The 17027-nt window shown below is 36.5% G+C and overlaps 1 protein-coding gene across 9 annotated transcripts in view; it reads left to right on the top strand.

Annotated features, from left to right (window-relative positions):
* Window positions 1–17027, top strand: part of EFCAB13 (EF-hand calcium binding domain 13) — a 185507-nt gene that overhangs the window by 47263 nt on the left and 121217 nt on the right. For 8 of the 9 annotated variants that reach the window (XM_058702937.1, XM_058702939.1, XM_058702941.1 and 5 more), the window contains 4 exons: window positions 579–722; window positions 7238–7309; window positions 13359–13853; window positions 15900–16022. In XM_058702937.1, coding sequence (XP_058558920.1) covers window positions 579–722; window positions 7238–7309; window positions 13359–13853; window positions 15900–16022 — 834 coding nt within the window. The remainder of the gene's footprint in view (window positions 1–578; window positions 723–7237; window positions 7310–13358; window positions 13854–15899; window positions 16023–17027) is intronic. The other variant, XM_058702938.1, reaches the window with a different exon arrangement.

Raw genomic sequence — 17027 nt, 5'->3', positions numbered from 1 at the left:
GGAGAAATAGAAGACCTTTAAATAGTGGTTAAACCATTGCTAAACTCTTTGTAATATAAAAAATCTGAAGAGAAATTTTGCATCTATTCTGTTCTTTCTTTTACACTATTTTTTCTAAATTACATTTTAAAACAATGATGCCCTCAAATCTTAGATTAAGCTGCCTTGCTATTATAGATTATACCACTGATAGATATGAAATTATTTTAGTTACAAGGCTTAACTAAGCGGTGAATACAGAATAATCAGATAATCCAGAGCTTTTTAGCACGATGCCTATAGCTTTTAGCACAATGTTTGGCATATAGATAGCATTCAATAAATACCACCTATCTTTGCTAATATTATACCAATAGTGATAATAGCAAAAATTACATTTTATATTAGGAATGTGGTCCTAATATAAACTGGGCAAATGGAATTGGGCAAATGCCTACTTGCAGGTAAATTTTTAGAAAACACTATGCCTATGTAAAGGTATTGTACCCTGGTAGGCTGTTGACACAAAATCAGCCCCTCCAAGAAAAGCTGTTGATTCTCATGATAAAATAACTTCTTTGTTTATTATATTTTTGCAGCATTCCAGAATGCCTTGAAGATTTTCTGTAGGATAAAAAGTGGTCGAGTTGCGACTGATGAACTGGCTGCTGTTTTGGATAGCATGGATATTCCTGTAATTCCTGAAACTTTTCAGGAAGTGATAAAACATGCTAGTATAGACAGTGAGTTATTTGAATTACTATGTAAATATATCTTTCTTGGATATCAGTGCTCTGATTCATCCTTTATCTCCTTCTTGATTCTTAACCTCTTGCCACCTATCAACGTTGCTTACTGGTGTCTGTGGTAAGAGATGGTCTAGAAAAATTAAATGAGAAATTTCTAAAATTATTAGATTTTGGTATGTTTGATAAAAATCTAAGAGAAAAATGTATTTATTTTCTTTTCAAACTTTCCTCTCTTTTCCATTTCTTGTTTGTGGAGAGATGGTTTCTTTAATGTCAAGGGCATTGGCTTCACAAATTAGGAGACCTAAATTTCTTGAATTTTTAACTTTATTAGATAGCTTTGATTACACAATTTTCTCATGCTATTCAGTTACTCTTTGCAAAATGTAGATTTTTAAAAAACCATTATGAATATATTTAGCAGATGTTTTGTATTACATGTTTATATGTCACCAGGGGTGTCTGATAATAATGGATTGATAAATGATTGATTCATTGATTATCCATGTATTTAATGAGTCAGTCATTTAATATCTACTGTGCTTGGAACTATGCAAGGTGATACAGAGATGAATAGAACACATTTCTTTTTCCAAAGGAGTTCACATTCTAGTGTGGAAAGAGTCAAATAAAATGAAAATTTAATGTTGTATATAGCAAATACTGTTACAGAATGTAGTTAGGCTGCAAATGTATACTGGAAACACCAGGGAAAGATAATCAGAGAATGTGATGTCTGAGCTAAATCTTGAAGGATCAATAGGGGTTAGTTGGTTGAAGGTGGTAATGAAGAATGAGAAAGACATTTTAGACTGAGGGAACAGTTTGTGTAAATATGGCAGGAACATTATCAGACATGGCATCCTTTTCCATGGGCTTCCACAGGTTTTTGTCATTTGTCAGTGGTGGCTTTTAGGGGGTCTTTGGTGGCTGGGATGTAGTGTGAAGATAGAACCAGGCTGCATGGATTTTAGTAGGTAGTCATTTATGGTGAGTTCTGGGTTGATAGACATAAGTGGAGGGATGTTCTGGAGCATAAAGATGCCCATAAAATAGGGATTTTAAAGCTTAATCTCAAGTCATATTATTAAATAGCCTTTAGGGCATGCTCTACCAGAAGCAACAGAAATTACATATGAAACCACTGTGGCTTTTTTTTTTTTTTTCTTTTTTTGGCTTATGGAATTCTGGTCTGGATTTCCAGGCTTTGTGCTTGGGGAGCTAAACTGAAAAATTATGCTGATTTCATAGATTGTTGTAGGAATTAAATAGAACCTTTTGGCACTAGAATAGTCTCAAGAAATAGGAAGCAGAAACCTGGGAATTATCCTTGACAACTCTGTTTTCTCTGTTCTCCTCATGCAACCGTTGTGAATTACTATTATTTTAAACTTCTAGATATCTCTTAAATCTCTCTATTTTCCACCATTTCCTTAGTCCAAGTTACCATAATTTTTCCTTAGGACCATCACTGTTCATCCTAACAAGTCCACCCACATCCAGTCTTTTTTTTTTTTTTTTAATGTTGTTTATTTTTGAGAGAGAGAGAGAGAGAGAGACAGAATGCAAGTGGGTTAGGGGCAGAGAGAGAGGGAGAATCCAAAGCAGTCTCCAGGCTCTGAGCTGCCAGCACAGAGCCCAACGGGGGGCTCGAACTCACGAGCTGTGAGATCATGACCTGAGCCGAAGTCGGATGCTCAACCGACTGAGCCACCCAGGTGCCCCCACCCACACCCAGTCTTATCCCCCTTAAAACTATGGCCAGAATGATCTTTTCAAAACACACATCTGTGGGGTGCCTGGGTGGCTCAGTCAGTTAAGTGTCCGACTTTGGCTCAAGTTATGATCTCAGGCTTGTGGTTTCAAGCCCCATGTTGGGCTCTGTGTTGACAGTTCGAAGCCTGGAGCCTGCTTCGGATTCTGTCTCCCTCTCTCTCTCTGCCCCACCTCCCCTCTCAAAAATAAATAAACATAATAAAAAAATAAAAAAACCCCACACATCTGATCATGTTACCTCCTTGCATAAACTCTAATAATACTTCTTGGGATGAAGAGCCCTTTAAGGTCACGTACAAGGACGTGCAATGTCTGGCCTTTACCTTAGATCTCCAGCGTCATCTCAGACCACATTCTGCTTTGCTTACTGTGCCTTCTTAGAGTTTCAGTTATATACCAGGCTTCCTCCTGCCATAGCCTTTACATATATTCTTTTCTTTTCCTGGAGTATTCTTTCCCTCCTAGTGAATTACGACTCATACTTTGGATCTAAACTCAACTCTATATTTTAAGGATGCTTCCATGACTTTTCTGACTAGGTCAAGTTCTCATGCACTCTCACAGCACTAATCACAGTTGCAATTTTTATTTCTTATATTTTTAAAAATTTTTTTCATTGTTTATTTTTAAGAGAGATAGAGAAACAGAGTGTGAGTGAGGGAGAGGCAGGGAGAGAGAGGAAGACACAGAATCTGAAGCAAGGTCCAGGCTCTGAGCTGTCAGCACAGAGCCCAATGCGGGGCTCGAACTCACAAACCACGAGATCACGACCTGAGCCAAAATCAGACGCCCAACCGACTGAGCCACCCAGGTACCCCTATTTCTTATTGTTTTGTGAAGATCTGTATCTCAAATAAGACTAAATACCAAGAAAGCAGATATTATGTGTACTTTTGCTCAATATTGTATCCTCAGTACTCCATACAGTGCTTGTGGCACATATTAACTGCTCAACAAATATATGTTGAATGAATTAATAAGTCTCACCCTTCACTCCATCTCCTCCAACCAGAGAGAATAAGATTTTTTCATTTTGTCATTTTTAATAACCTGGTTGTGACTTAAGGTAAAATTCCAAAAAGGTAGGGTAAAGTACTCTATATAAGAAAGTTATATACTCTATATAAGAAAGTTCCAATATGAGCTTCCTCCAGAAGGACAAATGTAAGAGTGGGAAGCTGTTTTGAACTTCTCTTATGAAGGGGACGTCCTTGTCTTTTGACTAGGAAAATCATTTTAACAGGTATGTTTGATTATGAGAGCTAAAGCCTATTGGGAGATACCTAGTTTGAGCAAAAAGGTAAGGTAAAGTACTCTATATAAGAAAACAACAGGAACTTAGAATACAACAGTGGCTAATAGGCAGCTGGAAGAGGAACACTGAGGGAACCTAAGATTGGATGGGGGTCTAGCAATCAATAGAGAGTGGCTGTAGAACTCTAGGACGATACTCTGTAGTGCTTGCTGTGCTATAAAGAAATCCCTTACTCTCATTAATTTCAAGTTATCTAGTAAGAGTTGGTTATATACAATAGCCTTGTGTTAGTCATGTGGTGGGTGGATTTAAAGGAAAAAGGTCTGTAGGTTCTGTGTTAGGTAGGCTTGGGGTGGAGAGAAGATAGCACCTATAGGATGTGATAATGTGAGAGAGATCAGGAGTCCACGGGAATAGAAAACAAAACGAAAATCAACCACCAGAGTATAAAACACTCAGGAATCCTCAAATTTTGGAGGGAGTATTGATTGCTGTTCATATAATGTATGGTGTGGGGTCGGGGCTATTTTACTTAAACATTAAAGGAAAGGACACCCTCAGAATGCCAAAAGTTTTGGGTTACCCCGGTAGGAGATATGGATTCTTCTGTAACAGAATTTTGAAGTAAGGAGTGATATAAGTCAGTTATCCTGCTAGTAGAAGCCATAGCACTCTGGTATAGGTACTGTTTTAACATCTTGTTTCTATATTTGGTTTGGTTTTTTGGAGCAATACTGATACATGGAGAATATCTTCATGAGTATGCATGATGAAGAGGAATGCCGCTGGAATTTGCAAGGAAGTCCAACAAGCATTTGCTTCATTAAGATCTGGCAAGAGGAATATGGAAAATCAGTTGATGACAGTTCTGGTAGTTTGGTTTCTGAGATAGGATATTGGTGCAGTAGTTTTTTCTCTCGTGGTATTTACCGATCTAGTAATTGAACTGGGTGAAAAGTAGTAACTAGCACGATTTTTGATGAGAAGGTCTTTGATATTGTGGAGCTATTGTGGAGATTATGGAAATGTGTTAATAGTCATTTTACACCTTCAAAGTAGTGTTGCCTTGAATATGACTTTGATGATTAGGATACTTTTTTTTCACATTAGATAGTTACATTTTCCAGGTTGAATGGAAAGGAAAGTTCCAATATGAGCTTCCTCCAGAAGGACAAATGTAAGAGTGGGAAGCTGTTTTGAACTTCTCTTATGAAGTAAATGCTACCTGTAACTGTACTGATTATCTCAGTCTCAACCAGGAATTATTCATTGAGGTTTTGATAAGCTAGATAGGGGTCAAAATAGTAATTTAAGATTCTGTAATGCTTATTTGGCCACCAGAGACTATATAAATGGGTAGTATTTGCCTTAGAGGTGTGTGAGAAGTATTTGTCATTGCATAGAAGAAGGAATAAATTTGAGCGAGAGCTAGTAAATCTATAAATGGTTGGCTACTGCATGCTCACTGGTCAATGTTGGACCTCTTTCCAGAAAGGGGAGTTCTTTAAGTAGAGACCAGATATAAACAATACAGCCTTCTCCATTGGATTAATTTATGGATGATGCAACAGAATACTTTTCACTGATCAAATTCAGGAGTTTGAGGGCTGAAGCCTTGAATTATTTTAGGACTTATGCTTTGATCTAAGAACTTGGGATATGGACTCTACAGAAGTTCCAGAAGTTCACTGGGGTGTTAGAACCACAATCAAGAACAGAATGAGAATAAATACCAAGAAAATAAAAAAACAGAATGTAAGAGTGGCGCCTGGGTGGCTCAGTCAGTTAAGCGTCCAACTTCGGCTCAGGTCATGATCTCGTGGCTAGTGAGTTCAAGCCCCACGTCAGGTTCTGTGCTGACAGCTCAGAGCCTGGAACTTGCTTCAGATTCTGTGTCTCCCTCTCTCTCTGCCCCAACCCACTTGCATTCTGTCTCTGTCTCTCTCAAAAATAAATAAACATTAAAAATAATTAAAAAAAAAAACAACCCAGAATGTAAGAAGCAGTTCTAATCAGAAGACAACTTAACATCAATTGGTCTAGCACTTCTTTGGTTGGGTCAAATACTTACTTGCTTTGCAGTGATTTAAAGTCCTGGACCTGACATAGCTTACCAATTTTCAAAGAAGCAGAATGAATCACACTTACCCAACACCAAAACCATAGTGTATATAATAATTCTTTGACTCAAAAGGCACATTAAAAACTGGCCTCTTCTTTTCAGGGTCTTTGCTTATGCTTATAACTGAATAGTTGATTTTTTTAGGCATAGGCTGAAGAACAAACCTAGTATTTTTATAAGTAGGTAAGTCAACACCTGGTCTTTCTCACCTTGGATGTCAAGCGAAGTCAAACATTCGGAGGCAAGAACTATTGGGTGTCCAATTGGAACAACATTATTTAAGATCACTGTCTCTGACCCCATTCTCTGTCATATACTGTCCAAGAAGGAAAGTGGTTTTAGACAGAGGCAAGGGCAGGAATGGTAGGAAGTTATAATTATGGGAGTGCTGTACATGTGTAAGACGCTAAGTAAATGGTTTACTGCTATCCACAATGTAGACATTGCATGATTCTTTACAGCCTTTAGTATATTTATTCATTCAAAAATATTTTTTTTAATTTAATTTTTTATTTTTTTAAATTTACGTCCAAATTAGTTAGTATATAGTGCAACAAGGACTTCTGGAGTAGATTCCTTAGTGCCCCTTTCCCGTTTAGCCCACCCTCTCTCCCACAACCCCTCCAGTAACCCTCAATTTGTTCTCCATACTTACAAGTCTCTTATGTTTTGTCCCCCTCCCTGTTTTATCAAAAATAATTTTTAAAAAATAATTTTTTTAAAGTTTATTTATTTATTTTGAGAGAGAGACAGTGCAAGTGGGAGAGAGGCAGAGAGAGAGGGAAAGAGAGAATCCCAAGCAGGCTCTGCACTGTCAGCGCAGAGCCCAACGTGGGGCTCGAACCCATGAACTCTGAGATCATGACCTGAGCCCAAATCAAGAGTCAAACACTCAACTGACTGAGCCACTCAGGTGCCCCTCAAAAAAATTAGTTTTTAAGTGCTAGGAAGTATATAATTTGCTAGGCATTGGGGAAACAAATGACATCCTGTACTCTTGAAGAGCTCACAATCCAGTGAGAAAGACAAAAGAGCCAAAACTTGAAATTCTACCTATAGTAAATTCCCAAAACACTATTTGTTAAATGAATGAAATATTAACCTGATTACCTAGCTGTGGAGCTTAAAATGTGAGTAATTTCTTTTGATGGGAAACTCTTTTATTAAGGGAAAAAGAAAATAATGGTCTTTTATGTTTCAGTGTGTACTGAGCTACTAACAATTCTAGATATTATTCACAACCTCTGTTCCTACTTTCACACATCTCTGTGTTGTTTTTGTATTAGAATGGGATGGAAACTAGATTTGTGTTCAAAAAAGAAATAACAGTACTTGAACTTACTCTTTCTATTACAGGTAACCACATGGTGGATATTAGAGATATTCTATTTATTTTGGATGAACTACAGCACCAGTATGAAGATTTTTGTAAGTGAGCTCTTGTTGCTACAGCAAGTATTATTTATAAATAAATTGCCTTTAAATTAAATCCTAATTTGTAGGTTTTATCATATGGACTCTGAAAGCCTTCTCTGACCCCATTACTCTAACTCTTTAAAATTTTTTTTTTATGTTTTATTTATTTTTTGAGAGCAACAGAGACAGAGCGTGAGCTGGGGAGGGGCAGAAAGAGAGGGGGAGACACAGAATCCAAAACAGGCTCCAGACTCTGAGCTGTCAACACAGAGCCCAACATGGGGTTCTAACTCACAGACTGCGAGATCACGACCTGAGCTGAAGTCGGACGCTTAACCGACTGAGCCACCCGTGTGCACCCTCCCCCCCCATTACTCTAACTCTTTAGTTAGGTAGATAAAAGTTTAAATCCTAAATATACCTAATCAGTATTGATTATGTAACTACCATAATTTTCTTTTATCTTTCCCTTAATATTTTGCAACATGAAGTTCAACTTTAAAACAAAATAATAACACTAAGAAAAAAATGTAATTTGCAATTTGTGGGTCATTCTGACATCCTCACATTGACAGTTAAAAATTTTTAATATAGGGGTGCCTGAGTGGCTCAGTCAGTTAAATGTCCAAATTCGGCTCAGGTTATGATCTCATGGTCCATGAGCTCGAGCCCCTCATCAGGCTCTGTGCTGACTGCTCAGAGCCTGGAGGCTGCTGCAGATTCTGTGTCTCCCTCTCTCTCTCTGACCCTCCCCTGCTTGTGCTTTGTCTGTCTCAAAAATAAACATTAAAACATTTTTTAAAAATTGTTTTTAGTATATTATTCAGTATCATTCATGATTAGTTTTGTTTTTCTCCATTAAGTATGTTTTTAAAAATCTCTTCCTATTACACATGGTGTCACTCCCTTTTCTTTCTCTGTCCAGACATCCTTTGGTCAAGATTATCTATGTGTATAATTTTAAGCTCAATTTGGCTCAGTTGGTTGAGTGTCTGACTTCAGCTCAGGTCGTGATCTCACGGTTCGTGAGTTCGAGCCCCGCATTGGGCTCTGTGCTGACAGCTCAGAGCCTGGAGCCTGCTTCGGATTCTGTGTCTCCCTCTCTCTCTCTTCCTCCCCTGCTCACAGTCTGTCTCTGCCTCTCTCAAAAATAAATAAAGATTGGGGCGCCTGGGTGGCGCAGTCGGTTAAGCGTCCGACTTCAGCCAGGTCACGATCTCGCGGTCCGTGAGTTCGAGCCCCGCGTCAGGCTCTGGGCTGATGGCTCGGAGCCTGGAGCCTGTTTCCGATTCTGTGTCTCCCTCTCTCTCTGCCCCTCCCCCGTTCATGCTCTGTCTCTCTCTGTCCCAAAAATAAATAAAAAAAAAATGTAAAAAAAAAAAAAAAAAAAAATAAAGATTAAAAAAGATTAAAAAAAAGAATTATATAGTTCTAATAAACTTGCTACAAATAGAGCAGCCTCTTGCCTGATCCTTTCCTCAGTTTCTCCAGAGGCAAACATTTTAGCTGATTACCTGATATTTGTTTTCATGACTGTAAATAACATGTTTGTATTGCTTCTTGTTGATTTTTTAAAATTTTGGGTAGACCTAGTAAACTCCTTAATATGAAAAATAAGGATTTAGCTCTTTCATTTTCCCTGTCCCCACCACATCCACTTCCCATACCTATCCATCCTCCTAATATAGTCATAGGGTAATTAAGTTTTAATTCTGTATTTATGTTAATATATTTATGTACACACTATTCACTGCTGAGCCACATGTAAGTATCTTGTGGCTGCTTTCTCTTTCTGTACAATTTTTCCCTCTTTGAGTTGTCTTATTTACTTATTTGCTTGGTTTAAAAAAAAAGTATATATATTACTGATTGAAGCTTAGACTCTGCCAACTGTCTAAATATCCTCTTCGTAAGTTTGTCTGCACAAGGTATTCTAGTAGTTTTGTCTTCTTGAAGAAATCTTCTTTAGAGTATTTTGATGTTCTTCAGTATGAATTTGTTGCCCTCTACATTTTGTGTGCAACTGTCATCTTGAGATGTTTCTTCATTAACATGCTGGAGACTTTTCACTTCTCTCCTCCTATGACAGATTCTGTCTTCATATTTTATTGATAGTTTGGGTACAGAATTCTAGATTGTAAATAATTTTCTATGTTTTCTACTTTTCAGTATTGCCATTGAAGTGCAAAATTTTCTGACTCTTGACTTTGACACTGATTTTTTTTTTTTCAAGCATATAGGATATTTTCTAGTCTTCTGAAAGTCTCCTTGAAAGAAGTTTCTTTGTAACGATTGTGCTGAATACAGCGTCCTTTGATTCTGGAAAATTAAAATAATTTGTTGATGATTTCCTTTCCTCTATTTTTTCTGTCTCTGTGGAACTCTTGATATTTGGATATGTGACATAATGGGATGATTCCTTTTTTTTTAAACTTTTTCTCTTATCTCTTTGTTATGCTTTATTTATTTATTATTTATTTATTTATATTTATTACATGAGTGAGAGTGGAAGAGGGGCAAAGGGAGAGGGAGAGGGAATCTTAAGCAGGCTCCACACCCAGCGCAGAACCCAACATAGGGCTCAGTCTCACGACTGTGAGATCATGACCTGGGCCGAAAACAAGAGTCGGACGCTTAACTGACTGAGCCACCCAGGTGCCACTCTTTGTTATGTTTTCTGAGAGAGTTCCTTAAATTTATCTTCCAATGCTTCTATTTAATTTTTCATTTGTACTTTTAAATTTCTAATAATTTCTTTCCCCTCTGTTATTTTATTATAATATCCTCCTCTTATTTCATGGGCATTTCTATTGTTCCACAAACAATATCTTCTGTTGCAACTAAGAACTTCTGTTGCAATGCTTTTGAGATTTCCTTTTTCATTCATATTCTGTCTCCTCCAAGGTATTTTTTTCTGTTTGTTTTTCATTTTAGAAGTGTTCCTCAAATGTCTGGTGATCTTTGGTTGTCTACTCATATTTGAGAATGGTGAACTCAAAAGCTATTTGGAAGCTCTGAGACTGAGGGCAAAACTAGCTGATTATGAGCTGTAGGATAATGATTCTTAACCAGAGATGACTTGGAGATTTCCCCCGCCCCCCGCCCCGAACTTCCCCTTCCCCCAGGAAGAACATTTGGAAACATTTGGAGACATTTTTGGTCATCACAATCTGTATTACTGGCATCAAGTGGTGAGAGGCCAGGGATGCTTCTGAGTATCCTACAATACACAGGACAGCTCTCTCAATAAAGAAGTATCTGTCTCAAAATGCCAGTACTGCTGAGATTGAGAAACCCTGCTATTGGGTGGTCTGGCTGGGCTATTTGCCTGGAAAACCCTTAATATGACTGTCTTTAGGGTATATTTCCTTTTGAGATGGTCAGAGTGTTCAAAGAAACTTTGAATATCCTTCCTGGAGGTATAGCCTTGCTTCATAGAATTCCAGGTGTTAAATAAGACGAAAGACTGAAGTTCCCATTATTCAGTGTAAGCCTCCCTCCGAGTTTTGCAGGTAATACTCCTACCCTCTATTGTGTTTAGTATTCCATAATCCAGAGACCTTGTGTTTAACCCTTTCTGATGAATTGTCACTTTCCTGCTGGAGTAGGAGAAGATCAATAACTGGCTGTGCCCAGTGGATAAAAGTGAATATCTGGCCGTGTGAAGAGACCCTAGGTATCAAATTACTACTTAAAGGGATTTTAACCAGTTCTTTCTTTTTAGCTTCACTCTTACCCTCACTTTTAGAGATACCTAAATGCTACTAATTTATGAGCTTTTGGAGTTTTTGTGTTATGAATTGGGTTGCTTCTTGGCTTTCCCCATTCTGCCTTATGGTTCAGCCTTTTCAGGTCTACTAAGTTCATCAGCTTTCCAGATTCCAAAGTTTAATTGTAGTAGTTTCTTTTCCTCTTCTTTTTGTTATTATGGATTTGTGATGTTTTAAAAATTCCTTTAGTTTATTTTTGAGAGAGAGAGAGAGAGAGAGAGAGAGAGAGAGAAAGAGAGCCGGGGAGGGCAGAGAGAGGGGAAGACACAGAATCCAAAGCAGGCTCCAGGCTTCAAGCTGTTAGTACAGAGCCTGATGTGGGGCTCCAACTCACAAACTGCGAGGTCATGGCCTGAGCTAAAGTTGGACACCTAACTGACTGGGCCACCCAGGCATCCCCAAAATTCCTTAGTTGAAATGGAGTGTTTGAAGGCTGTTCAATTTGCTATTATTACCTGAACGTTTCAAACTTTATTTTGAATTCTAATTTTGTCTTTGATGTGGAAGTTTTTTCATTAATTTTTCTTTTCTGACATAGATATTACTAATAATCACATACCCACTCCCATGCATAATAATTCATGTTCTTCTGAATCTTTGCTGATTTTTTTTACTAGTTCTGTTATAGAGAAAGGAACATTGTCTCCAAATATAATTGTAGATTTGTCTATTTCTCCTTTCAGTTTTTTCAGGTTTTGGTTCATGCATTTTGAATCTCTGTTGCTAGGTGAATTCACATTTAGAATAGTTCTAGTGAGCTGATTCTTTTATCATTATGCAATATGTATGTGATCACTGGTAATTTTCTTTTCTCTCAAGTTTACTTTTTCTGATTCTAATATAACTCCAGTTTTCTTTTGATTAGTGCTTAGATGGTAAGTATTTTCCATCCTTTTACTTTTAACCTTCTTATATCACCAGTTTGGAAGTATTTTGTAAACCACACAGAGTTGGGTGATGTTTTTTGTATTTATTTGTATAATTCCTGTATTTTAATTGGAGTGTTTAGATCATATGTAATGTAATTACTTATACATTCAGACCAGGTGTACCATATTATTATTTGTTTTCTATTTTTTCCTCTGTTTTTCAACCATTTTCTCCCTTCTTTTTTGGGGAGCATTTTTTTAGTATGTGAATTTATTCTATATGTATTTTCACTATATCTCTGTATTTTTCCAGTGGTTGTTTTAAGGATTATAGTATACATACTTAACCTTTTCTAGTATACTAAAATAAATATTTTACCACTTCAAGTGGAATATAGAAGTTTTACCCTTATATAGATCTTTTTACCCTCCCTCTGTTAAGCTGTAATTTTATTATGTATTACCACTATACACACTGAAAACTTCAGACAATGTTTTATAAGTTTTGCCCTCAATGATCAAACATATTTTAAACTTCTAAGAGGAGAATAATAGTCTATCATAAAATCAAGTATTATAACATTTGAAATACTTTAAAATGTGTTATTCAAATGTAAGGTACTATTCTGAGCCATCAGATGAATTTTATAAAGGAAGCCCTAGTGGGACATTGTATTAATATTTTTCTGAAGAGGTTATTTTATATACAAACTATTTTTTCCCACAAGTACTGAGAATCTTTAGGAGAGTAAATATTTGTATTCTGATGTTAAATTAAAAACAATTTTTTTAATGTTTATTTTTGAGAGAGAGGGAGACAGAACGTGAGTGGGGGAGGGGCAGAGAGTGAGGGAGACAGAATCTGAAGCAGGCTCCAGGCTCTGAGATGTCAGCACAGAGCCCAATGTGGGGCTCAAACCCATGAGCAGTGAGATCATGACCCGAGCCGAAGTGGGATGCCCAACGAACTGAGCCACCCAGGTGCCCTGTATTCTGATTTTATAAATAAAAATTTCCCCACTCCAACTTCCTTATACTTCAGTATGCTCATAACTAAGGGATTTGTAGCTGTATTGGCATATTTAGCCTATAATCTTTCAAAATTGGCAGAGTGGGGAATGAGAACTACAACCTTCAGTAGGCTATCACTTTTGATTTGGTGTAACTTCAAATAGCTTTGGATAAAAGAATTTAAATATATTAAACCAGAAGATTATATTTAACCTAGTTAATATTTCAGTCTTAGTTATCAGCTCTGTTAGTTTTTCAACATATTAACCTTATTTAAGTTTTTAAACTTTGTTTATTTAAGTAATTGATAATTTCTTGAATAGTTTTCATGAGGACTTAGTTGTTACTTTTTAAAAACTATTACAAATGGTACAGGTAAATAGAATAATTAAATATGTTTCTCTTGCTTAGCAGTTATGGAATCATCAGCCTTGGATGAATCTACTTCAAACAGAAAGTTATCAAATATATCAGAATGTTATCCACAGTATAGGATGAAAAGCAGTTTCTCTTCCAGACTACGTGAACCATCATTATTCCCAAAGTTAAATGGAAAACACCTCCAATATCATAAAATTATGGAGGATAATGATTACCTTGAACTTAAAAGATCAAAAAATCCTTTGCAAATAAAAAAATTCCTAAATGGGGTTGATAGCAGTGATACAGGATTCTGGGAACCATATTCAAAGGATGGCATAAACTTTAAGAAAAGTTCAGAGAAGATTGAAATTCATGACTCAAAGTCTACGTCACATAGCTTGAAGAGCATTACAAGCCTCAAAAAGTCTCTGGGTAAAAGTGATAATTTTAGTATCCCCAAACTTCAGAAGCCAGCTGTGAGAAGGCATTCCAGCCCCCTAAAACAGGTTTCGTCGAAAGAAAAGATTGCAGTGAATGCTCTGGGTCAGTATCATATATGTAAGTCAAAATATAGGCCCTTGAGTTCTTGAGTCATCACAGAAACAAGCTGAATTAACCATTGATTAGACAGTTGTTTGCATTTCATTTGTCAGTGCTATTGAGTAATCACCACTTCTGGTATATAGATCAGTGTATACAACACAGTGGTTTTAAGTTGTGCCTTTTTAGATGGTTGTGTTCCCTTTTTCAGATGCCTAACTTTGACCAAGAAGTTTATTCAGAGATTAATTCAACTCACTCAAGTTCCCTAGAAATAGAGGGCCTGTTTTCTTTTGGAAATGCTTATTTTATAATTTTTAAACTAAATATGTAAGGAGTCTATGTGAAATTTTTGTTCAGGTCCCATAATTTAAATATATGATATCCATATCTAATATGATATGATAATGCTTCAGATATCATCTCTTTTGGACATGGGAATATGAAGAAAGATAAAATAACTACTATTTTACAGTTTGGGTCCCCAGGGCTTTATGGTCTTTCTCAAAGATGAGCAAGGTTTTCCAACCAATATATAGTTTCCTCCTTCCGTGGTACCTCTATCACAGAAGTCCTGTGTGTGGAACTTAATTAAATACTCCTTCCTATAGTCCTTGGCTGAAGTTACTTAAGTTGTTTATTTTCTTGAAAGAAACTTATCTTTTTATTGCATTTAATATTGAAGGTAATTGTTAAAATGAGTGCTTAGTGAAATACTAGTGGTTCTTACGCAGTAATACAAATTTTAAACAACTCAGTTGAACAGAAAATGTGCTCTTTTAAGGAGGCACAACAATGTTCTTTCTGATTCCTTTACTGATACACTACTATTACTCTGTGCCTCATTCCTAATTCTGAGTTCTTTATATTCCAGTAAGATTAAAACACTTGTTAAAGGAACAGTGGAATAGTAGGCATTTAGCCCATGGGTAGAAGAAGCCTGTGGAAGAAAGTGCTTATCTATCTTGCTGGTGTCGCCAACCTTTGCCATACTTAATATTCTTTGTAAAGAGAAGTGTGAAATAGTTTATCTGGTATAACTTCTCAAGATAAATTGATGGTAATTGAACATTTCTGAAATGTGACTGTCATTTGATATACATTTTAAAAACATTTTTAACTTTTCATGTTATGATAATTTTTAAATCATAAGAATTACACAAAGGGAAAGACATTTCTATATACTCTTCATCTCATTTTCCCAGGTATTAAGATCTTGTGTAATCACAGTACAGTGAACTAAATCAGGAATTTGACACTGATACAATATTATTTACTATTCTGAAGACCTTATTCAATTTTTTTCAATTGGTCCATAAATGTATTTTTCCTGGTTCAAGGTCTCATCTAGGATCACACATTACATTCAGTTGTCATGTGTCCCTTAGTCTCCTCTGATCTAGGATAGTTTCATGACCATGACACTTTCGAAGAGTATTGACTAGTTAATTTGTAAAATGTCCCTCATTTTGGGTTTTCCTTATATTTCTTCATAAGTTCAGGTTATGCATTTTTGGTGGGAATTACAGAGAAGTGATACTATGCCTATCTCAGTGCATGATATTAGGGGACTCACGACGGCCATGCGTATCTACTGCTAAGATTTTATGATTTTGAAGATTGTGAACTGAAAACATGTAGCCTGAAATGATGGGAAGGGGAAGAACTCTCATTGTTTGCTTGGAATCCTGGAATTTAAACAAAACACTTTGTTGTTGTGATCTCTTGAACTCGTTCATTATATTTTAATCAGAACCAAGCAGCATTGGCTGGGTCACTGGAACAGGCTGTTCCTCCAAACAAGTAGTTTATAAACATTTATAGAACTTCAAGATTGTTTTCTGTTTGAGCTATATGGGAAATATTTAGGTATAATGTAAGCTACAACAGAAATATGAAGAAAAAAGCAGTCATATGAGGTAATAATAATTAGATAAAACTTGTTTTCTAATTGCTAAAGACTTTGGGTGCTAATTATTGCTTAAGACACATAAATTCTGTGGCTGAATAGTCTTCTACATTTTGTATATTTACAAAACATCTGTGAAGCTATCAATAAACTCCAAGAAAATTACATTGCTGCAGAAAAACTTCAATCCATTTTGCCTTCAATAGGAGTTACTTTATCAGACAAAGAGTTCAAGGAGATTGTGGCAAAGACTACTCAAAATGGTGAGACTGATAATACCAAACTTTTTGAAAAAATTAGATACTTTTATGGGATAGTATTAAATGATGGAGTAAATTCTCAACTAGGAATGGAATAGAATGGGCCATGCTAAAGAAGATTCTAAAAGAACAGATATAAAAATGGAAAGTGGAAAAAAAAATTCCTGGAAAATCTACCCTAATGCATTGGTTTGGAGGGACTAGGCCTTTTATATCTCAGAATTGTTATGTAACACTCTATCACTATCCCTAGCTATGCCTTCCCGTATGGGACAGGTACTGGAAAGGCTGGCCCAGTTGTAGGGAGGTTCAGGCAATAAGAGCACAAAATCCAAGGGGTACAAAAATCTCTGAGCAAATAGCCTAAGCATCCAAGAAGAAATAACCGGAGATTCCAAAATGGTAAGGAAGTGCTACAACTAGGAATTTAGGGCTAATGGTACTTAACCAATCAAGGCAGATGATTAGCATCTAGATGTTAAATAGCATATCCCAGTCACCAGCCTAAGTTCAAGGCAGATTTTAAGTTTCCAGGAAGAGCTTTTGTATTGGAGAAGTTGTTTTATCATTAAGTAAGACCCATCCACAACAGAAGTTCAGCTGAGGAGAGGGCAGAGGCAACATTTTGGGGAAAGACTGACTTGGGAATATGTTAGAAATGAATTCTTAGAACCTGAGGAAAATTTCTTAGCTAAGGCAAATGGGAAAGAAGATTAAAAAAAAAAAACCTAAGGTGTAGGTGCTACTAAAATTATTGAGCCCTTTCATGTTGCTTATCAGGATTGGTAGGATCACTGTGGAGGGTGTATATCTAAAAATAGGTAGTTAATTGGATCAGCTGATAGTAATGGGGACACTTGGGTCTGTCAGGATTGGTCAGTATTGTCAAGGTGTCTTAATGGATAGCATTTTGACTGGGTTTTCATGATGGTGTGAAATAGACTCCTTAAGTTTCTCATGGTCCATCTATATGGTCACCTTTCCTTTTTCCTATATCTATCAAAAATT

Source organism: Neofelis nebulosa, chromosome 16, assembly GCF_028018385.1.
Source record: "Neofelis nebulosa isolate mNeoNeb1 chromosome 16, mNeoNeb1.pri, whole genome shotgun sequence".
Lineage (NCBI taxonomy): Eukaryota > Metazoa > Chordata > Mammalia > Carnivora > Felidae > Neofelis > Neofelis nebulosa.
Note: the sequence above shows the minus strand (reverse complement) of the source record. Positions and strands in the feature narration are given on the sequence as shown.